The following is a 22,570-nucleotide window of genomic DNA, read 5'->3' as shown; positions in this document are numbered from 1 at the left end:
AATGTATAAAAGCACGCATGCTGCAATAGTTTAAACAGTTCAAACCTTCTGGAAATGGAGTTTGTTCCTTTGGACTGTCTCTGTTTTAGGCACAAAAATCTCCAATGCCAAACCTGGCATGGAGCTGAGGGAAGATGAGGATGAGGAGGATGAGGAGCTCACCCCAGCCCGTGCCCCCAGGGTGACACAGCCTCCGTAAATGTCACCAGCAGGGAGATCCCTGTCCCACACACAGGACAATATTTGCCTCCCCGAGGAGTTGGTGTCACTCTGTTTGCTCAGGGCTGCAGTTCCCAGCAGGGAATTCAGGAACAGAAACAAATTTTGGCTCCAAGGAGCCGCAGAGCCAACACCCAGAAATGCCAGAGGGGTCAGCCCGGGCGGGGGTTTGGGTGTCACAGCTCAGGCACCCTGGAGCAGGGACAGGACAGCAGGAAATGGCCTCCAGTTAAACCAGGGGAAGTTTAATTTGGAGATTAATAAAGAATTTCCTCCCCCAGAGGGGGGAACAGCGCTGGCACCGCTGCCCAGGGCGGTGCTGGGGTCATTGCAGGGATTTCAGAGCTGGCCTTGGGGACAGGTTCTGGGGGTGGCTCTGGCAGTGCTGGGGGAATTCGTTGGGTTTTTAAAGGTCTTTTTGAACCCCAGTGATTCTTGGATCCCATCCTCAGCTGAGGGGGGTTTTCAGCAGCAAAGGAGGAGAGAGGGAAGGCAGGGGTGCCAGAGATCTTTTCCTACCACCAAACCCTCTAATCCTGATTTTTCCCCTGCCCTGGGACCTGCAGAACAAACTCACAAACACCCCAATCCTTATTTATCCCCTGCCCTGGGAATTGCAGAACAAAAATACAAACACTCCCACCCCTCTAACCCAAATCCTGACTTATCCCCTGCTCTGGGACCTGCAGAACAATCCCACAAACACCCCAACCCCTCTAAACTCAGCCCTTATTTAACCCCAGCCCTGGAGCCCTCCCAGAGCCCCTCCTGTGTCCCAGGGACAATGGGGACACCCCCAGAAGTCCCAGCAGCCCCAAACATCCCTTTGTAGCTGGAATTCAACCCCGCTGTTCCTCCCTGCAGGTTTGCACAAGAGCTTTCCCTGGCTCAGTGCTGTTTGCATTGCACAAGGCCCAAACCACGCTCAGGGAAGGCTCCAAGCCCTGCAGAGCAAACAAACCGAGCAAGGAGAGGGGAAAAGGGAAGAGTGGCTGCTGTGACGTGTGCTGTGCCTCTGAGCCAGGTTTGGGGAGCAGCAGGGCACGGAAATGGGGCCAGCAGTGCCCCTGCTCAGAATCCCATGGATCCCATCCCACCCCACGGGCCTTGGGGACACTCTGGGGACACTCCTGGCACAGCAGGGCCAGCAGGGTGAGGTGTGACAGATTTAGGGTCATTTATAGAGGGGTTTGCAGCAGGAGGAGGATCAGGGGTGACCAAGGGTGCTCAGAAGCCACCCCATGGAACCCATCCCCATCTTATGGATCCCATCCCCATCCCATGGATCCCATCCCACCCCATGGATCCCATCCCCATCCCATGGATCCCATCCCACCCCATGGATCCCATCCCCATCCCATGGATCCCATCCCCATTTTATGGGTCCCATCCCCATCTTATGGATCCCATGCCATCCTATTAAATTCCTTCCCATGGATACCATTCCATGGATCTCACCTCATGGATCCCATCTCATCCTATTCCATCCCATGGATCCCACCCTATTCAATTCCTTCCCATGGATCCCACCCCATGGATCCCATCCCATCCCATCCCCATGTCGTGGATCCCACCTTGTTGATCCCATCCCATCCCATGGATCCCACCCCACCCTATTCCATTCCATCCCATGGATCCCACCCCATTCCCATCCCGTAGATCCCATGGATCCCTTCCCATCCTATTCCATTCCATCCCATCCTATTCCAATCCACAGATCTCACTCCATGGATCTGCTCCCAGAGCCCCCAGCACCCCCAGCCCAGCAGTTGGGGTTTGTCCCCACTTTCCCAGGGGAGGCAGGGAGAGGTGTTGGGGGCACCCCAAATGCTGCAGCTCCTGCTGGGGACCCTCATTGGGCTGGAATTGCCTCATTCCTCATTCCCAGCACAAGGAAATCCAGGAAAAGAAGCTCCTGGAAAGGGGCTTGGGGTGTGCCCAGCTTGGCACAGCAAGGCTGGCACCTGGGGGTGGGCAGGGCAGCTTAACCTGCTGAAGGAGAAATGGAAAGAGAGAGGGAAATGTATTTGATAAATAAATGATAAATAAATATAAATGATAAATAAATATCAATATAAACAGGAAATATAGATGAGTATAAATCTAAAACATAAATATGTGTAAACATAAACAGAAAATGTAAACATAGTTGTGAATATAAATACAAATAAAATATAGCTATAAATAAATATCAATATAATATATAAAGTTATAATTAGAAAAATATAAAATATAGATTATAAATATAAAAAGTGTGTGTACAGAGTCACCTGCAGTGGGTGCCAGGTCCCGTACAGCCCAGTCCCAAAAATGAGAACAAACCTCAGCTACTCCCTGTCTCCCACTCTCCCTAAAGCCCAAATGTTCCCCACCCCAAATGTGCTCCTTAAGTACCCCCTGAGCACCTGGCTGGGCCCAGCAGCTGCAGGGAATTCACCTCATTTTGTGCCTAATTATTTCTTTTTTTTTCTTTTTTTTTTTATTTCTCAGAGTCTGAAACATTTGCTGGGATTTAATTTTGGCATCCCCTTGAGGCAGGAGATTCCAACATGTAAAAGAAGGGGAATTACACCAAATTTTCCCGGCGCTGACACATTTCTCCTTGCTTAGAACGCGAGAAGGCCTTACACAGTACCAGTTTATTCCAAAAAGTTGATATTTACAGAGCAAAAATAAAAAATAATACATTGTTATTTGCGGTGGCTTTTACAACAGTCAGTGCTGCTCTTCGCTTTGAGGGGGTGTGGCAGTCCCGTTGTACGACAGCGGGGATGCCTCGCTTGGCGGCGGTGCTGTAGTCCCGTGTCACGACACGCTGCTCGCTTTCCGGTGCTGCTGTAGTCCCGTGTCACGACACGCTGCTCGCTTTCCAGCGGTGCTGTAGTCCTGTGTCACGACACGCTGCTCGCCTTGCGGCGGTGCTGTAGGCCGTGTCACGACACGCGGTGCTGTAGTCCCGTGTCACGACACACGGCTCGCCTTGCGGTGGTGCTGTAGTCCCGTGTCACGACACGCGGCTCGCCTTGCGGCGGTGCTGTAGTCCCGTGTCACGACACACGGCTCGCTCTCCGGCTGTGCTGTAGTCCCGTGTCACGACACGCGGTGCTGTAGTCCCGTGTCACGACACGCGGTGCTGTAGGCCGTGTCACGACACGCGGCTCGCTTTCCGGCGGTGCTGTAGTCCCGTGTCACGACACGCGGCTCGCCTTGTGGTGGTGCTGCAGTCCCATGTCACGACACGCTGCTCGCTTTCCAGCGGTGCTGTAGTCCGGTTTCACAACACACGGCTCGCCTTGCGGCGGTGCTGTAGTCCCGTGTCACGACACGCGGCTCACTTAGCGGCGATGCTGTAGTCCCGTGTCACGACACACGGCTCGCCTTGCGGCGGTGCTGTAGTCCTGTATCACGACACGCGGTGCTGTAGTCCCGTGTCACGACACGCTGCTCGCTCTCCGGCCGTGCTGTAGTCCCGTGTCACGACACGCGGCTCGCTTTCCGGCGGTGCTGTAGTCCCGTGTCACGACACGCGGTGCTGTAGTCCCGTGTCACGACACGCGGCTCGCTTTCCGGCGGTGCTGTAGTCCCGTGTCACGACACGCTGCTCGCCTTGCGGTGGTGCTGTAGTCCCGTGTCACGACACGCTGCTCGCTTTCCGGCGGTGCTGTAGTCCCGTGTCACGACACGCTGCTCGCCTTGTGGCAGTGCTGTAGTCCCGTGTCACGACACGCGGCTCGCTCTCCGGCGGTGCTGTAGTCCCGTGTCACGACACGCGGTGCTGTAGCCCGTGTCACGACACGCTGCTCGCTCTCCGGCGGTGCTGTAGTCCCGTGTCACGACACACGGCTCGCTTTCCGGCGGTGTGGCAGTCCGGTTTCACAGCACACGGCTCGCCTTGCGGCAGCCATGGCGGCGCGCTTCAGCGGGGTGCTGCAGCTGACGGATCTGGACGATTTCATCGCCCCCTCGCAGGTGACAGCGCCGGGGAGGGGCCCTGAGGGGAGGCGGCGGTGCCACCTCAGCCTCTGCCCCTCGGTGTCACCGCACGGGACCGTGCCCGGCCAGAAAACCCCTCCCGCTGCTGGGGGGGAAACGAGGGCTGGGAGCGGATCCTGGCGCAGGGACGGGACAGGGCTCGGGGACACCGCGGGGACACCATGGGGACACTGCGGGGACACTGGGACACTGTGGGACACCGTGGGGACACCGCGGGGACACCGCGGGGACACCGTGGGACACATAGGGACACTGCGGGGACACTGGGACACTGTGGGACACTTTGGGGACACTGCGGGGACACCATGGGGACACCGCGGGGACACTGTGGGACACATAGGGACATTGCGGGGTCATTGGGACACTGTGGGTCACCGTGGGGACACTGCGGGGACACCATGGGGACACTGCGGGGACACTGTGGGACACATAGGGACACTGCAGGGTCACTGGGACACTGTGAGTCACTGTGGGGTCACCGTGGGGACAGTGGGACACTGCGGGGACACTGTGGGTCACCGTGGGGACACTGCGGGGACACTGTGGGACACATAGGGACACTGCGGGGTCACTGGGACACTGTGAGTCACTGTGGGGTCACCGTGGGGACACTGCGGGGACACTGGGACACTGTGGGACACATAGGGACACTGCGGGGTTACTGAGACACTGTGAGTCACTGTGGGGTCACCGTGGGACACTGCGGGACACTGTGGAACATTGCAGTGTCACTGTGGGGTCACACCCGAGATGTCAGTCCTGGATTTGTATCCCGATTCATATTCAGGATTTATATCCAGGCATTGTGTCCAGGATTTATATCCAGATTCATATCCAGGATTTATATCCAGGCATTGTGTCCAGGATTCATATCCGGGATTTATATCCAATAGTTATATCCAGATTATATCTGGATTCATATCCAGGATTCAAAGCCAGCATTCATACCCCGATTCATATCCAGGATTTATATCCCGATTCATATCCAGGATTTATATCCCGATTCATACCCAGGATTCATATCCAGATTTCTGTCCTGCATTTCTGAGAAGCACAGCAGAAGGACCGAGCTGGGACTGTGGGCAGGGCAATAGCGAACCCCAAAATGCTGAATTCTCCCTGGGTTTGGGTTTGTAAGGGAATTCCTCAGGGAATCACCAGCCCTGCCTTTGCTCTGGGTGCAGGGTTCCTGCAGGGGGATTCATTTAGGGGAAACTCAGAGTGCTCAGAGGAGGAGCAGGACAGAGCTGGGGGAAAAAGAGCGCTAAAATCAGGATAAAATCAGGGTAAAATCCAGAAAAACCTCTGGGGCTGATGCTGGGGACCAGGGCAGGGTGGCACTGAGCCCCTTCTGTCCCCAGCGCCAGCTGGGCTGGGCACTGGCACCTCCCTGCAGCTGAGCTGGGAGCTGGCCTGCATTTGGGAGAGGAGGAGGAGGAGGAGGAGGAGGAGGAGGAGGAGGAGGAGGAGGAAGGGGCTGTTCTGCCACAGCCCCGGAGCCAGAGCTGGGCTGGAGCAGCAGAGCTGGCCTGGGATGATGCTGGAGAATTGTTCCTCCTGCTCGCAGGGGGTGAGAGCCTCTGCAGGCCTGGGGAAACTGGAAATGCCAGCCTGGACTGGGGGCAGCATCCAGAGCTGCTCCTTGATCCCTTCATTTTTTATTCAATCCCCTATTTTTTACATTTATTTCCCAATTTTTTAAATCCCCGTTATTTATTTTTGTCCAGTCTCCTATATTTATTTTTTATTGAATCCCCTATTTTTTAAAACTTAATTCCCAATATTTATTTTTTATTTAATCCCCTATATTTTTTATTAAATCCCCTATATTTATTTTTTATCTAATCCCCAATATTGATTTGTTATTGAATCTCCTATATTTATTTTTTATTTAATCCCCAATATTTATTCTTTATTCAATCCCCTATATTTATTCTTTTTTAAAATCCCCAGTATTGATTTTTTATCCAATCCCCAATATTGATTTCTTATCAATCCCCAATACTTATTTTTTCTTCAATGCCCTATATTTATTTTTTATCCAATCCCTATATTAATTTTTTTATTAAATCCCCAATATTTTTATCCAATCCCCCAATATTTATTTTTTATCCAATCCCCTATATTGATTTTTTATCCAATTCCCTAATATTTATTTTTTATTTAATCCCCAATATTGATTTTTTTATTCAATCCTCTATACTTTTTTTTATCCAATCCCCAATATTTATTTTTTATTCAATCCCCTATATTGATTTTTATCCAATCCCCTATATTGATTTTTAATCCAATTCCCTAATATTTATTTTTTATTTAATCCCCAATATTGATTTTTTTATTCAATCCCCTATATTTATTTTTTATTCAATCCCCTATATTTATTTTTTATTCAATCCCCTATATTGATTTTTATCCAATCCCCTGTATTGATTTTTTATTAAATCCCCAATATTTTTATCCAATCCCCTATATTGATTTTTTATCCAATTCCCTAATATTTATTTTTTATTTAATCCCCAATATTGAATTTTTATTCAATCCTCTATACTTATTTTTATCCAATCCCCTATATTTATTTTTTATTCAATCCCCTATATTGATTTTTTATCCAATTCCCAAATATTTATTTTTTATTCAATCCCCTATATTGATTTTTATCCAATCCCCTATATTGATTTTTTATCCAATTCCCAATATTTATTTTTTATCCAATCCCCTATATTGATTTTTATCCAATCTCCTATATTGATTTTTTAATCAATCCCCAATATTAATTTCTTATTCAATTCCCAATATTTATTTTTTATCCAATCCCTATATTGATTTTTTATCCAATTCCCTAATATTTATTTTTTATTCAATCCCCTCTATTGATTTTTATTCAATCTCCAATATTGATTTTTGACCCAATCCCCTTTTCCTTGCTCAGCTCCTCACCTCCAGGCTCTGCTGCTCTTTCAGGAATGCATCAAACCTGTCAAGGTGGACAAAAAGCCTGGAAAAGCAGCAGCCAAGATCAGGATTGAAGCTGATGGAAGCTATTTCCAGGTCAATCAGGTACGTGGAGTCTTTGTTCACTGTAAAAAACCCGGAAAAATCAGTGTATTTTAAATATTTTAATTATCTACATCCATTTAATGCCTCAAAGAGATGCTGTCAGCACTCCTGGGGTTTTTTTCTTTTTAATTAATAATAAATAATTTCAATTTTGTGCCATTTTTATCCTCTGAACGCTGGTATTAATTCCTGATTATTAATGTAAGAGCAGATAAGCTGAGATTGTATTAAACTTTAATTTATCAGCATTTTAATTTATAACTTCTTTTCTAAGCAGTCACTTTATACTCAGTAATTCCAATTTATTCCGGTTTTTTATACTCTGAAACACTGCCATTAATTGGTGATGATTTTCATTAGAAAGCAGATAAGATGAAAAGTTTATTTATTTTATCAATATTTAAGGATTGGCAGTTCCAGGTTGGTTGTGACAATGTCCTTGTGCTCACTCTGAGATTTAATCAAGATATTTTTAATAAATTGTGCTGGATTTAAAAAGAAAAAAAAAATATTTCAAATTATTTCTTTAAAAGCTTGAAGAATTCAGGATGAGTTTTTCCTGTTTTCACCAAAAAAAGTTGGCACTGCTCAGTTAACCAGGCTGGGAATCCCTCTGGGAATGGAACTTGGAACTTGAGGCAAATTTTGATTTTAAAAAAGGAGGGCACAGCACTTCCAAAGGAGCCTGGTTCCTTATTTTAAAATGTTAAAGTGCCTCATGTCCTGGTCTATTCCTGGCTATGACTGGAGGAGAATCTCCTGGGAAAATCAAATTATTCAGGGCAGATAGAAGGGAAATATTCCCTTCCAGTGTCTGGGATGAAATCTCCTTTGCTGTGCCAAATAATCCCATTAAAAGCAGCCAAATTCAGGTGGCTTTGTCCTCATCTCATTAAAAATAAAGATGTAAAAATCAAAATAATAACATCATCATTATTTGTAACAAAGTGGGGAAACTGCACCTTAAATTCTGGGCTCAGAACTGATCCTCCTTTGGGATTTTTGGGGTTTTTTTTGTAGGATGGGGAAGCCCAGAAGCTGGAGAAGGCCAAAATCTCCCTGAATGATTGCCTGGCCTGCAGTGGCTGCATCACCTCAGCTGAGAGTGTCCTGGTGAGCCAGCAGAGCCACGGGGAGCTCTGCAAGGTGCTGGCCCAAAACAAGGTGGGTTCCACTCAGCCTGCAGGAAAACGGGGAAAATCCACAGGAAAACGGGGAAAAATCCACAGGATATGGGGGAAAATCCACAGGAAAACAGGGAAAATCCACAGGGAAATCCACAGGAAAAGGGGGAAAACCCACAGGGAAAGGGGGGAAAATCCACAGGGAAATCCACAGGAAAAGGGGGAAAATCCACAGGGAAAGGGGGGAAAATCCACAGGGAAATCCACAGGAAAAGGGAGGAAAATCCACAGGGAAAGGGGGAAAAATCCACAGGAAAATCCACAGGAAAAGGGAGAAAATCCACTGGGAAAGGGGGGAAAATCCACAGGAAAAGGGGGGAAAATCCACAGGAAAAGGGAGAAAATCCACAGGAAAAGGGGCAAAAATCCACAGGGAAAGGGGAAAAAATCCTCAGGGAAAAGAGGAAAAATGCACAGGGAAAGGGGGAAAAATCCACAGGGAAAAGAGGAAAAATCCATAGGAAAAGGGGGAAAAATCCACAGGAAAAGGGGGAAAAATCCACAGGAAAAGGGGGAAAAATCCACAGGAAAAGGGGGAAAAATCCACAGGAAAAGGGGGAAAAATCCACAGGGAAAGGGGGAAAAACCCACAGGGAAAGGGGGAAAAATCCACAGGAAAAGGGGGAAAAATCCACAGGAAAAGGGGGAAAAATCCACAGGGAAAGGGGGAAAATCCACAGGGAAAGGGGGAAAAATCCACAGAAAAATCCACAGGAAAAGGGCAAAAATTCACAGGAAAAGGGGGGAAAATCCACAGGAAAAGGGGGGAAAATCCACAGGGAAAGGAAATTCCTGAGCCGTCAGGGATCCCACTGCTCTCATGGGGTTTATTCTCATTTTTAAAGTTGTGAGGGTGAGCCTGGGGAGCTTTGTGCTGCTGCCAGCTCTGCCTGTGCCACACTTTGGGGTTTATTCTGCCAGCTCTGCCACTTTGGGGTTGTTTCTCATTTTCCAAGGGTTTGGTGTCATGTCCTGCCTTGGGGTGAGCTCTGTGGTGTTGCCAGCTCTGCCACTTTTGGGTTTATTCTCATTTTCCAAGAGTTTGGTGTAAATTCCTGCCATGGGGTGAGCCCTGTGGTGCTGCCAGCCCTACCTGTGCCCCATTTTTGGGTTTATTCTCATTTTCCAAGGGTTTGGTGTAAATTCCTGCCATGGGGTGAGCCCTGTGGTGCTGCCAGCCCTACCTGTGCCACATTTTTGGGTTTATTCTCATTTTCCAAGGGTTTGGTGAAGTTCCTGCCTCAGAGTGAGCTCTGTGGTGCTGCCAGCCCTACCTGTGCCACATTTTTGGGTTTATTCTCATTTTCCAAGAGTTTGGTGTAAATTCCTGCCTCAGAGTGAGCTCTGTGGTGCTGCCAGCTCTACCTGTGCCACATTTTTGGGTTTATTCTCATTTTCCAAGGGTTTGGTGAAGTTCCTGCCTCAGAGTGAGCTCTGTGGTGCTGCCAGCTCTGCCACTTTGGGGCTGTTTGGTGTTTTCCAGGCTGCTGCTGCCCACGAGCAGAAGCTGGTGGTGGTTTCTGTGTCCCCCCAGTCCAGAGCCTCCCTGGCTGCCAGGTGCAAGCTGGGTTTGCTGGAGACAGCCCAGAAGTTGACCACCTTCCTCAAGGGCCTAGGCAAGTGTGGGCTGTGCTGCTCTCTGGGCTGAGCTCAGGTTAAAGGGATTTAACCCCCATGGGGATTCCAGGCTGTCCCAAACTCCAGTCACACAGTGAGCCTGGAGGGAGGGGAGGAAAGCTTGGGAAAAGCTTGGGAAAAGGAGGGGAGGGGTTTTTTGTAAGGGTAGGACAAGGGAAGGGATTTAAACTGCCAGAGGGCAGGGACAGGTGGGATTTTGGGAAGGAATTCCTGGCTGGGAGGGCGGGCAGGCCCTGGCACAGGTGCCCAGAGAAGCTGGGGCTGCCCTGGATCCCTGGCAGTGCCCAGGGCCAGGCTGGAGCACCCTGGGGTAGTGGGAGATGTCTCTGGCTGAGCTTTGAGGTCCTTTCTAACCCAAACTATTCCATCAGCCCATAAAACCTGTAAAGAACCACTGGAAACAATTTACCATTTTACATTCCACCTTTTCTGACACCTTTCCTCCTTTTTCCCTGCTGAAAAGAGCCTGCCCCTGGTTGAAGTGGAAGGGTTTTTGCTGTGTTTTGCTGTGTGCTGAGGGTTCTCACCCAGCTGCTGTCCTGCCCAGGTGTGCACCACGTGTTTGACACGACCTTCTCCAGGAACTTCAGCCTCCTGGAGAGCCAGCAGGAGTTTGTGAGGCGCTTCCAGAGGCAAGCAGAGGACAAAAAGGCCCTGCCCATGCTGGCCTCTGCCTGCCCAGGTATGCCTGCAGTTCCAGCTGCAATCCCAAACCCAGCAGCTGCTCAGAAAGCTGCAGATGGATGTTCTGACCTGCAGGATTATTCTCACAGCACAGATTGTGGTGCTAAAGCAGTGGTGAGACACCTTAAAATCAATCTGGGCTGACACTTGCTTTGCTTTTTGTGCTGAAATTGGCACCAAACCTGGGCTTTGGGTAGAATGGGCAGAGTGAAGGCCTGATTCTTATTTTTTTAATTAATTTTTGGGTGATGTTCCTTGCAGGCTGGATCTGCTATGCAGAGAAAACCCACGGCAGCTTCATCATCCCCCACATCAGCACCACCAAATCCCCCCAGCAGGTCATGGGCTCCCTGGTCAAGGGCTACTTTGCAGAGCAGCAGGTACAGCTCTAAAAATGCTCTTCTTACTGCACAACTCCTCTAATTCAACACTTCAGGCTGATTATTTATAATTTGCTGTGTAATACACACTTAAGTGTCAATATTGCCTTGCCAAAGGCAGAAATCTTCCTCGCTTCCGTCTTAGCTAATGAGTAGTAATTAGGGCAGAGCACTAAGCATGGGCTAATTAAATTAAACCTGAATTATTTGGGAGAGCTGAGGAACTTTTATTATTACTATTATTTTCAGTGTCTTTGTGCCATTGTTGTTTAAATTTGGTGAATAATTTCAAATAAGTGACCCAAGCCAAGGCTGCAGTGGGACCCTGGGAGGTGTTGGGGTTTAAGGTCCTTCCACCCCAAACCATTCCAGGGTTCCATGAAACCTCTGAAGCTCCACAACTGCTGACACTGCCTGCAGCTGAAATGGAAATAATTTCATTTACTCATAAATATATAAATACACAAATACTCAGTCACAGTGGGGCCATTCCAGGGGCATTATTTCCCCCACTCCTTGCCCCTGGGATGCTCTCCCTGGGGCCAGGGGGATTTGAGCAGCCCAAATCTCCCTTGCAGCACCTGCCCCCTGACAGGATCTACCACGTCACTGTCATGCCCTGCTATGACAAAAAGCTGGAGGCCTCCAGGCCAGACTTCTTCAACCAGGAATTCCAGACCAGGGATGTGGATTGTGTCATCACCACAGGTAAGAGAGCCACAGGAGATTCCCAATTCCAGCAAATTCTGGGAGCCTTGCAGTGTTCCCTGGCTTCACTAACCCTTTGTCTCTGACAGAGGTTGGATATTGATCTAGATTTACATTTAATAGTGCAAATCATGCCCTGGTAAAATGCAGGGGCAGTTTAGGGACTGCTCTGTGGGGTTTGTTTGCCTGTATCCCAAAAATAAGCACTCTTTGTGCCTGGTTCTGCCCTAGGAGAAGTGCTGAAGCTGCTGGAGCAAGAAGGAGTGTCCCTGTCAGATGTAGATCCTTCTCCCCTGGACACCATGTAAGAGCAAAATCCCATTTCAGTCCTGTTCCTTTTCCTCCAGGATTTAGGGAGTTCAGAATTCCCCTTTTCCTGTTCCTTTTCCTCCAGGATTTAGGGAGTTCAGAATTCCCTTTTCTATGTGTGCCTCCAGGCTCTGAGGGCTCTGTGAGTGCCCCCCAAGCTCTGAGGGTTCTCTGTGTGCTCTGAGGGTTCTGTGTGTGCCCCCCAAGCCCTGAGGGTGCTGTGTGTGCTCTGAGGACTCTCTGTGTGCTCTGTGGGTTCTCTCTGTGCCCCCCAAGCTCTGAGGGTTCTCTGTGTGTGCCCCTCAAGCCCTGAGGGCTCTGTGAGTGCCCCCCAAGCCCTGAGGGCTCGCTCTGTGTGTGCTCTGATGGTTCTGTGTGTGCCCCCCAAGCCCTGAGGGCTCTCTCTGTGCCCTGAGGGCTCTGTGTGTGCCCCCCAAGCCCTGAGGGCTCCGTGTGTGCCCCCCAAGCCCTGAGGGCTCTCTCTGTGTGCCCCCCAAGCCCTGAGGGCTCTCTCTGTGCCCCCCAGGCCCTGAGGGCTCTCTCTGTGTGCCCCCCAAGCTCTGAGGGCTCTGTGTGTGCCTCCCAAGCTCTGAGGGCTCTCTCTGTGTCCCCCAAGCCCTGAGGGCTCTCTCTGTGTGCCCCCCAAGCCCTGAGGGCTCTCTCTGTGCCCCCCAAGCCCTGAGGGCTCTCTCTGTGTGTGCCCCATAAGCCCTGAGGGCTCTGTGTGTGCCCCCCAAGCCCTGAGGGCTCTCTCTGTGTGCCCCCCAAGCCCTGAGGGCTCTGTGTGTGCCCCCCAAGCCCTGAGGGCTCTCCCTGTGCCCCCCAAGCCCTGAGGGTTCTCTCTGTGCCCTGAGGGCTCTGCGTGTGCCCCCCAAGCCTTGAGGGCTCTGTGTGTGCCCCATAAGCTCTGAGGGCTCTGTGTGTGCCCCCCAAGCCCTGAGGGCTCTCTCTGTGCTCTGAGGGCTCTGTGTGTGCCCCCCAAGCCCTGAGGGCTCTCCCTGTGCCCCCCAAGCCCTGAGGGCTCTCTCTGTGCCCTGAGGGCTCTGTGTGTGCCCCCCAGGCCCTGAGGGCCCTCTCTGTACCCCCCAGGCTCGGCAGGGCTGCAGAGGAGCTGAGCTCTCACCGTGGCGGGGGCTCAGGAGGGTTCCTGGAGCACATCTTCATCCACGCTGCCCGCGAGCTCTTCGGCATCCACGGCGCCTCCATTCACTACAGACCCCTCAAGTAAGGAGCTGCAACCCCACTGGAAACTCTGGGTTTTTTCAGGAATTCTCTCCCTGTTGATAGGCTGAATTTTTGGGTGTTTTTTGCAATGTTAAAGTCCACGTCCACGCTGAGATTGGCTGCTCTGTCCTCCAGCTGCTCAAAAATAATCAGCCAATATTAAATAAATCAGCCAATATTAAATAAATCAGCCAATTCCAGGGAGAATTCCAGCCCCACCCTGGAGTTTGGCCTGGTGGATTTTCCCACTGATAATTTTTAGAATAATTATAAAATTTTAGAGTAATTGAGAAGGCAGAGCAGGGATTCCTCACCTTAGATCAGGCCAATCAGGGAGATTTGTCACTGATTATTGATCCCAAAAAACCTTGTGGGAGGGTTTTGGGGCTCTGTTTAACTGTAGTAAAACACAAAATTAATCACTGAGTTTGGGCATTGAGGCTCATCCACCTGAGATTCCTGCTGCCTTCCCAGCTCTAATTTAATGTATCCTTTAGAATTAATTATATCCCTAAGGAGCAATTTTTATGTTTAGGATTCCCTGGTTTAGGAAGCAGAAAAAACAGTCTCAAAAACTTGGTAAAAATCAAATTACTTACTTTTTTATCAGGACCAGGTATTCCCACTAACCTTAGAAATCTGGAATCCTCAGTCAGGTTTTGCTCCCATGTTTTATAATCCAGAAGAAGTCAAAAATCCCCAGCTGATGTTGGCTGAAGGAACTCAGGTCTGTCAGGGAGGGGCTCCCTGTGCTGAGCTTTTTCAGGCTTTATCCAGCACAGGTGTCCTCCTGCAAACTCTGCTCAGGTGGCTCCAGGAAGGTTCTGGAAGGAATTCCTTCCTGTTTTCCTTGGGTGGCCCAGAACTGGGACAGCTCTTCAGTGAGACTCACCAAGAATTTGGGTCTTGCTCTTTGAAGCTTAAAATAGATTTTAATAGATCTGGAGAAGCCACTTGCTGTGCTCTGCTCCTCAGGAACAAGGACTTGCAGGAGGTGACCCTGGAGAGGGACGGGCAGGTCCTGCTGCACTTTGCCCTGGCCTATGGCTTCAGGAACATCCAGAACCTGGTGCAGAAGCTCAAGAGAGGGAAGTGCCCCTATCACTACGTGGAGGTCATGGCCTGTCCCTCAGGTGAGGCTGCTCCAAAGCCTGGGGGAGCTCCAGGGCAATCCAGACAGGAGAAAAGGGAGATTCCTCACCCCCTTGGGCTGTGGCTGTTGGCATGTTTTCCAATAACTCCTCAGGATTTAAAGAATTGCAGCTGAATTCCGTCACACAATATTTTCATAATTAATTGCTTTAAGGAGGATTTCCTGAGCTCTGGTACCTGAGGGGATTTTCCCCCTGAAATTGCCCAAACCTGACATCACACTGACAGAAAATGCTGCTGTGGCTGGTGGAGGAATATTCAATATTTGATTCCATTTTCCCTGTGCTGCTGTTGGCTCCCTTGGAGCTGCTCCTTCCCAAGGACCCTCCCAGCCCCCAGAACTCATCCCAGGCACTTTTCCCTTTCCTGCAAGGCTGGGCTCCCTGGGCTGGGCTCAGGCTCCCTCCTGGGGGCAGCAGATAAGAGATAAGAGCTGGCAGAGCCCCAGCTGGAGGCAGCCCACATCTCCCTGCTGCTGGCAGATAACTGGGAGGGCACCTCTCTGTCCCTGGGCTCTTTCCATCCCTGCAGCCCTTTGCAGGAGCAGGATAAATGACCTGGAATTTCTGAGGATGTTTTCCCAGCTGAAGTTATTAAAGTTATTAATCTCTTTTGTTTTTTATTTTTACCCCCCAGGCTGTCTGAATGGAGGAGGGCAGATCAAACTGGAGGGGGAATCCAGCAAGGAGGAGCTGCAGCAGGTGGAGAGGCTGTATGGATCCCTGAGGGCTGAGGAGCCAGAGCAGAACCAGGCAGTGAGGGAGCTCTATGAGCGCTGGCTGGGGGGCCGGGGCTCAGCCAGGGCCCTGCAGGTGCTGCACACCCAGTACCACGCTGTGGAGAGAGCCAGCTCTGCCCTCAGCATCAAATGGTGAGAGCCTCAGTGCCTTCTGAGCTGCACTGCTGAGCCTCCAGGGACTCTGGGCAGCCCTGCCTCTGGGGAAGGGCCTGGCACTGCTCATTCAGCCCAAATCTGCCTCTGGAAATGGGCCTGGCACTGCTCATTCACCCCAAATCTGCCTCTGGGGAAGGGCCTGGCACTGCTCATTCACCCCAAATCTGCCTCTGGGGAAGGGCCTGGCACTGCTCAATCCTCCAGCTGGAGAGTGAAGGGATGGCAATAAACCCCAAATCTGAGGTGATGGGAATAAACCCCAAATCTGCCTCTGGGAGAGTGCCTGGCACTGCTCATTCACCCCAAATCTGCCTCTGGAGAAGGGCCTGGCACTGCTCATTCCTCCAGCTGGAGAGTGAGGTGATGGGAATAAACCCCAAATCTGAGGTGATGGGAATAAACCCCAAATGTGAGGTGATGGGAATAAACCCCCAGTCTGGCAGGGACACAGCAGGAGAGGCAGGAGCACCTCCCAGGCTGATGGGACAGCCCCAGGACTGCCAGAGCTGAGGAGCTGAAGGATTCAGAGCTCAGCTCCAGGCTCAGCTTTGTGCCACAGCCCAGTGTTCCTGCCCCAGGCCCTGCTGGGCTGTCACAGCACTCAGATCTGTGCCAGCCCATTGGAAAAGCTCTCCTGAGCCTGGAGCTCTCCCTCTCACTGGGTCTGTGCCCCCAGAGAGGGGATCCAAGGCCTGGGATCATCCCTGGGGCTGCAGAGGGACAGGAGGGAATGCTGGACAGAAACCCTGTGATTCCTTTTCCTTAAATTATAGTAATTTATACCAAGGGCAGTTCCTTCTCTGTGTTTTATTCCTGAACACTCAGCAGGGAGTGACAGAACTGTCACCCTTACCCAGCCTCAGCAGCCACTTCCTGAGGGATAAAATCCCCAAATCCAGACAGAACAGGCACTTACAGCTGGATAGCATCCTGAAATTACCACAGAATAATCCCTGACCTTGGGGCTGGCAGGAACCAGAGCCCCCTCTGCACTTTGTTCCAATGAATCCACAGAACAAATGGTGAATTTTCATGTTTTTAATTAAAAGCTTTCCATTTTTCAGCTGTGGCTGATCATTCATGACCTCACAGTGTTCTAAGGCATCAACCCCCTCCCCTCCTTGCTGAGGAGCAAATTGGTGCTTCCAGAGAATTCCCTTTGCCGTGCAGGGAATGCCAGGGAGGGGCTCCAGGCTGGGCTCAGCACATCAGCCCAGAAATGCACAAAATTCAGAGAGGCTGCATGGGCTGGGAATGAAACCCCCATTGGGTTCCCAGGTCACCAACACACACAGGGGTGACAGGGCCACCCTGGGCTCCCTGTTTGGCACCACAACAGCTGGAATTGGTCCCAGTTTGGGCTGTGGGATTGAATTTGTCCCAGGCTCAGGGCTGGGTCACACCCACAGGGGCATCCCTGCTCCCAGGAGAAATAAAATCCCAAAGGGAACATCCAAAATCCAGCATTTCATGGGAACTGAGGGATGAAGCCATGGTACCATTTTGCAGCTGGAAAAATCTTTTCCCTTTCATGCAAAGGAAATACAAACTATAACTTAATAAAAGGAAAAACAAACAAACAAAAAACCAACCCAACTTGGTTTGTAGCACAGGAAAAGGCCCCAAACCAGACTCCAGTGGCAACAAAGAAATTCACAGTCCACACATGAAAATCCCTGAAATAACTCTGTCCCAGTGCTGGGAGCTGCCATCAAACACTCATTTTCTTCACAAAAATAAAAAAAGTAATTATTTCAGTGGTGTGAAGAGCCTCCCCACAGCTGCAAATAAAACTCTGCTCCTTTCTCAGGCAAAAATAAATAAAACACAGCCCTGGTTTTGCACCAAGGGAAGGCCTGGGAGCCCCAGCTGCTCCCTGGCTCTTGGCAAGGCAATGTCCATGGGGTTGGCACCGAGTGTTTCCCAGGTTTAATCTTGGAAAAAGCAAAAAAGCAGAAAGGGATGCATGGCATCACTTTGTTCTGGGCTGCCTAAATTCTGTCCCACCTTGGGGAATCCTCCTGGGGCTGAGCCTGCTCCACATGGACACCCCACATCCCAAGGGCTCCCCAAGGCAGCCACGGCCACAAATCCCTGTGGGACCTGCTGGAAAATGGGGGGGATCCCACCCAAACCCTGCTGTGATGGATTTGCCAGCACAGGGCTGGAGCTGGGTGGGTTCTGCTGACACCAGTGACTCCCCAGTGTCCCACGGTGGGGATCCAAGTGTCCATCAGCCAGGACACTGGGCCAGAGGGGCTGGAGCAGGACAGGCAGGGCCAGGAGGGCTCCCAGGAGTCCCAAACACATCCCAGCAGCCCTGGATGGGGATGCAGGGCAGGCAGGGGCTCCATGGGCACAGCTCCACAGTCCTGAGCATCCCTGCATCCCTGCATCCTTCCATGGCAGCTCCCCAAACTGGCACTGTCCCCTGCTCCCAGCCATGTCCTGACCCTCTGCCAGCCCCCCGAGGGGGTCCCACAGCCTGGGATCCCCCCAAAGGGATCCAGGAGCCAGGGGGGAGCAGGGCAGAGCAGAGCAGCCTCACACAAGCAGCCTAAAGACAAAATGCAGCCCCCAAACCCAGCTGGGAGCCAAGCTGAGCTGGGCCCAGCCAGGGGGAGCCCTGGCACCTCAGGGTGTCACTTCTTCTCCAGCAAGGGCCCAAAGAGCCCCCAGTCAAAGGCCAGCATGGCCTGGGGGTTGGGCCTCTCCTTGGGCTTCTTGAAGGTGTCCCTGTGGGAGCGCAGAGCCCTGAGCACCTCCACGGGCTCTGTCCTGCCCGTGAACCTCTGCACGGCCTCCTCCCTGCAGGGGACAGCCCTGTCAGCCTGGGGACACACCCTGGGGACACATCCCTGTCAGCCTGGGGACACAGGGGACACAGGGGACACAGCCCTGGGGCTCCTCCCTGCAAGGGACAGCCCTGTCAGCCTGGGGACACGTGGGGACACAGCCCCGTGAGCCAGGGGACACAGCCCTGTCAGCCTGGGGACACGTGGGGACACAGCCCTGTCAGCCTGGGGACACAGCCCAGCCATGGGGACACATGGGGACACAGCCCTGGGGTCCTCCCTGCAAGGGACAGCCCTGGGGACACATGGGGACACACCCTGGGCTGGGATGGACAGTGGGCACACTGGTGGCTCTGGAGTGGCTCTGAGGTGACCCCATGTCCAGGCAGCCTCCCCTGGCCCCAGGCTGAGATTTCCCAGCAGGGTTTTGGGAGCAGGGATGGTTCAGGGAGGTTTCGGGAGCAGGGATGGATGGTTCAGGAGGGTTTGGGAGCAGGGATGGATGGTTCAGGAGGGTTTGGAAGCAGGGATGGATGGTTCAGGAGGGTTTGGGAGCAGGGATGGATGGTCAGATTTGGGGCAGGAGGGTTTGGGAGCAGGGATGGATGGTTTAGGAGGGTTTGGAAGCAGGGATGGATGGTTCAGGAGGGTTTGGGAGCAGGGATGGATGGTTCAGGGAGGGTTTGGGAGCAGGGATGGATGGTTCAGGAGGGTTTGGAAGCAGTTTGGGCAGGAGCCCGCAGCACTTACGTGACCCGCAGGAAGGGGTTGTACAGGAACTCCTCCTGCAGCGTGGAGGGCACCGTGGGCAGGTCCTCATCATCCCTCTGCTGCCAGGGGGACAGAAGTGTCCAAATCCCGCTGCCATCCCGCCCCCTGGCACCCCTGGCACATCCCATCACTTACCTTGGCCCACGCCAGCTTCTCCTTCACCACCTCATTCTCTGGCTCCACCTTCAAGGCGAATTTGAGGTTTCTGACAGTGCATTCGTGGCCACAGAAAACTTTCTGCGGGAGGCAGTGGGCATCAGACCTGCTCCCAGGGCAGGTCCCAGCCTGGGATCCCTGCCCCAAATCCAGAATCCCTCCCTGAAGCCCCAGATCCCTCCCCTGAGCCCCAGATCCCTGCCCTGAGCCCCAGATCCCTGTCCCAGCCCAGGATCTCTGTCCCAGCCCCAAATCCCTGCCCTGAGCCCCAGATCCCTGCCCTGAGCCCCAGATCCCTGTCCCAGCCCCAAATCCATGCCCTGAGCCCCCTCCCAGCCCCAGGAGCCCCCCAGACCAGGAGGGGAGAGCACTGACCGTGTCCTTGGGCAGGGTGCCCAGGATCTGGGTGAGGTTGGTGTGCATCTGCTCTGCTGTGCCCTCGAAGAACTGCCCGCAGCCGCCCACGAACAGGGTGTCACCTGTGGGACAGGGGTGGGCACCGAGGGACACCAGGAATGGGCATGGGGTGCCAGGGTCACCCCAGCAGTGCTGAGCGTGGGGACAGGCAGCACACAGGGAGTGTGTCCCCAAAGGCCACAGGGGACACACAGGCAGGGAGGTACCTGAGAAAAGAGCTGGAGCATCCGGGGAATCGTCCTCCCACATGAAGTAGCACATATGGCCCGAGGTGTGGCACGGCGTGAAGAGACACCTCACCCTGATGGTCCCAAACTGGGGGGACAGAGGGTCAGGGTCCTCCTGAGGGGGACAAACAGACCCCCAAACCTCCCCACGCCTGCCTGGGGCCCAGCAGGCCACAGATCTGATGGGGCTTTGGGTGGGTCCAGCTGTGAGCTGTGTCTGCCCTGATGGCATTTGGGATCTAGGAGAGGGTGGGAGCCTCCAGCACAACCCCAGACAGGCTGGGATTGGGATGAGCTTCCAGGAATCTGTGGGGCCACATCTGCACTCACCCCAGGACACCAAGAGCAGAGCACGGCCCAGCAACACCAACCCCACTGGGGACTACTGGGGACAGTGGGACCACCCCAATGCATTCCTCACTGGGCACACTGTGACCACCCCACTCCGCTCCCCACTCCCCCCATGGGGATGCCCCCACCACCCCACGCAGCAGCAGGAGCCGTGTGTGTCCCCACCCAGTGTCCCCAGCCCTGCAGGCCCTCACCGAGAGCTCCTGGCCGTGGCTGACTCTGTGTGTGAGGGCCCCGATGCGCTCATCAGCCCCAAACACCTGCAGGCCTGGCAGCAGCTGGGCCAGCTCCTCATTGCCCCTGGCGTGGTCCCTGGGGCAGAGCAGGGATTGGGATCAGGACTGGAATTGGGATTGGGACTGGGGACGGGCACCATCCCCATGGGGACACAGCCACTGTCCCCGTGGGGACATGGCCACCTCGAGCGGGTCACACCTACCAGTGGTGGTGGGTGGTGAGGATGGCCTTGAGCACCACGTCCTCTTTCTTGATGATCTCCAGCAGCTGAAAGGGACCAGAGCAGCGGTGAGAGGCCAGGGAGGTGACACACACACACACACACACAGTGACCTGTCCCCTGTGCCACCAGGCAGGGCAATCCCCCAAAAGCACCCCTGAGGGTGGGACACAAAGCTGTGACCCTGCCTGGAGCAGAGCGATGGCACCACACTGTTCCATGGCCTTGGGGGCATTTTTGGGCACTGTGCTTTCTCAGGGAAGGCACAGAGGAGGGCACGGTGCCATTGGCACGGCAGGGACACGGCGGCCGTGCCACCCACGCTGGCACAGGGCACTGCCAGCCCCGCACGGTGCCAGGAGGCTCCGGTGCCAGCTCAACACGCAGGGCCAGGAGCAGCTCCGGCTCCGGGAGGAAGGAAATGCCCGAGTCAGCCCCGAACGGCGAAAAGCCGCGACAGGGAGGGCTGGGGACAGCGGGACAGCGACACGGGGACACGGCGGGCCGGAAAGGGGGTGCCCATGGGGTCACCGTGCACAGGGCTGGCTTTGGGGGGATCCCGCTGGATGTGGGGGCTGCGGGGCGCGGCTCGGGCTGGGAGCGGCTCGGGGACCCGCAGGGGCAGGACAGGGCAGGGTCCCAGCACAGCCGGGGCATGGGGGGCTCTGTCCTGCCCGGGGATGTCCCACGGATGCCCCGCCATGGAGCCACCGCCACCCCCGGACCCGCTCACCCGCTTGGGGACCGCGGCGTCCACGGCCAGGGCGTGCCGGGTGCTCTCCTCGATCACCAGGTACATGTAATTGTCCTCCAGCACGGAGATCACCTTCACCTTCATGGCCCCGGGAGGCTGCGGGACCCCGGCGTGTCCCCAGCGCCACCCCCGGGGCGGTGCCGCGTGTGCGGGGCGGGACACGCAGCGTGGGGCGGGCACAGCCCGGCTACAGTGTCATGGGGGACCGGGGGACACGGGGACAGCCCCTGTGCCACCCTCGGGGCGGGACACGCAGCGTGGGGCGGGCACAGCCCGGCTACAGTGTCATGGGGGACAGGGGGACACGGGGACAGCCCCTGTGCCACCCCCGGGGCGGGACACGCAGCGTGGGGCGGGCACAGCCCGGCCATGGGGACATGGGGGACAGGGGGACAGCCCCTGTGCCACCCCCGGGGCGGGACACGCAGCGTGGGGCGGGCACAGCCCGGCTGCAGTGACATGGGGACACGGGGACATGGGGGTTGTGCCAGCCTGGGCACATCCTGACACCCCCGGGATGAAGGAAGGAGGGGAACCCCCAGCTCTGTCCCCAAAATCAGCCCCTGCCAGTCCCCAGGGCAGCAGGGACAAGGCAGGGATGGGGGGCTGGCACTGGTGGCACTGGAGGGACGCAGCAGAGGGGACAGAAGGTGCAGAGCGGTGCCGGACACTGGAGCTCCTGCAGGGCCTCTGCCCCAGGGACAGGAGTGCAGGAAGCCCCCAAGGCACGGGGAGCTGAGCTGAGCACCCCCAGGGCTGGGGCAGGGCTGGCCATGGCCCCCACATGGGATTATTGAGGCTGGAAAAGTCCCCTGAGACAGAGCCCAACCATTCCCCCCAAAAAACAGTGTCCCGTGTCCCCAAGTGCCACATGCACGGGGCTGTTAATCCCCTCAGGGATGGGGGCTCCACCCCTGCCCTGGGCAGCTGTGCCAGGGCTGGGCAGCCCCTCCAGGAAGGAATTTTCTCTAAAATCCCACCCTGAGCTGCCCTGGCCCAGCCTGGGGCCGTTCCCTCTGCTCCTGTTCCCTGGAGCAGAGCCCAACCTTCCAGGCTGAGCCCCTTCCCAGCTCCCCCAGGAATTCTCCAGCCCCTTCCCAGCCCCATTCCCTTCCCTGGCCATGCTCCAGCCCCTCCATGTCCCTCTTGCCCAAATGCCCCTCCTGAGGAAGGACTGGCACCCACAGGCAGCAAAACCA

The 22,570-nt window shown here is 53.8% G+C and overlaps 2 protein-coding genes and 1 long non-coding RNA gene across 5 annotated transcripts; 1 reads left to right on the top strand and 2 right to left on the bottom strand.

Annotated features, from left to right (window-relative positions):
- Positions 1–4,033: 4,033 nt before the first annotated feature.
- CIAO3 (cytosolic iron-sulfur assembly component 3) lies at positions 4,034–16,506 on the top strand. Of its 2 annotated transcripts, XR_012582969.1 has the most exons (12): positions 4,034–4,188; positions 7,174–7,269; positions 8,290–8,433; positions 9,937–10,069; positions 10,639–10,773; positions 11,037–11,155; positions 11,734–11,863; positions 12,095–12,167; positions 13,262–13,396; positions 14,372–14,529; positions 15,185–15,686; positions 15,858–16,506. XR_012582969.1 is itself a non-coding variant. In XM_074553296.1 (11 exons), the coding sequence occupies exons 1-11, from the start codon at positions 4,123–4,125 to the stop codon at positions 15,421–15,423; spliced, it is 1,428 nt and encodes a 475-aa protein (XP_074409397.1). In that variant the 5' UTR covers positions 4,034–4,122; the 3' UTR covers positions 15,424–16,506. The 2 variants fall into 2 exon arrangements, 1 of the variants encoding a protein (XP_074409397.1); XM_074553296.1 differs by having other exon boundaries at positions 15,185–16,506.
- Positions 7,126–8,294, bottom strand: LOC141731063 (uncharacterized). The gene is made up of 2 exons (XR_012582970.1): positions 8,232–8,294; positions 7,126–7,289 (listed from the first exon to the last, which is right to left on the bottom strand). It is a non-coding gene; the product is annotated as an uncharacterized LOC141731063 (long non-coding RNA).
- Positions 16,507–17,591: 1,085 nt separating the features above from the next.
- HAGHL (hydroxyacylglutathione hydrolase like) lies at positions 17,592–21,591 on the bottom strand. Of its 2 annotated transcripts, none has more exons than XM_074553298.1 (8): positions 21,351–21,591; positions 20,600–20,664; positions 20,355–20,472; positions 19,789–19,924; positions 19,541–19,644; positions 19,145–19,246; positions 18,989–19,068; positions 17,592–18,251 (listed from the first exon to the last, which is right to left on the bottom strand). In XM_074553298.1, the coding sequence occupies exons 1-8, from the start codon at positions 21,453–21,455 to the stop codon at positions 18,086–18,088; spliced, it is 876 nt and encodes a 291-aa protein (XP_074409399.1). In that variant the 5' UTR covers positions 21,456–21,591; the 3' UTR covers positions 17,592–18,085. The 2 variants fall into 2 exon arrangements, with proteins under 2 accessions (XP_074409399.1, XP_074409400.1); XM_074553299.1 differs by having other exon boundaries at positions 19,789–19,897; positions 21,351–21,588.
- Between the last annotated feature and the right edge of the window lie 979 nt (positions 21,592–22,570).

This window comes from Zonotrichia albicollis, chromosome 16 (assembly GCF_047830755.1).
Source record: "Zonotrichia albicollis isolate bZonAlb1 chromosome 16, bZonAlb1.hap1, whole genome shotgun sequence".
NCBI lineage: Eukaryota > Metazoa > Chordata > Aves > Passeriformes > Passerellidae > Zonotrichia > Zonotrichia albicollis.
This window is presented reverse-complemented; position numbering and strand designations above follow the sequence as displayed.

What these genes read in the sequence shown, in the direction of transcription:
- HAGHL (XM_074553298.1), bottom strand. Translation starts at nt 21,455, where the DNA reads ATGAAGGTGAAGGTGATCTCCGTGCTGGAGGACAATTACATGTACCTG. An exon ending in GCACCCTGCCCAAGGACACG is followed by an intron (nt 19,247 to 19,540) that starts GTCAGTGCTCTC and finishes TGCCTCCCGCAG; the next exon opens with AAAGTTTTCTGTGGCCACGA. An exon ending in AGAAGCTGGCGTGGGCCAAG is followed by an intron (nt 19,069 to 19,144) that starts GTAAGTGATGGG and finishes TCCCCCTGGCAG; the next exon opens with CAGAGGGATGATGAGGACCT.
- CIAO3 (XM_074553296.1), top strand. Translation starts at nt 4,123, where the DNA reads ATGGCGGCGCGCTTCAGCGGGGTGCTGCAGCTGACGGATCTGGACGAT. An exon ending in ATTTCATCGCCCCCTCGCAG is followed by an intron (nt 4,189 to 7,173) that starts GTGACAGCGCCG and finishes CTGCTCTTTCAG; the next exon opens with GAATGCATCAAACCTGTCAA. An exon ending in GGTCATGGCCTGTCCCTCAG is followed by an intron (nt 14,530 to 15,184) that starts GTGAGGCTGCTC and finishes TTTACCCCCCAG; the next exon opens with GCTGTCTGAATGGAGGAGGG.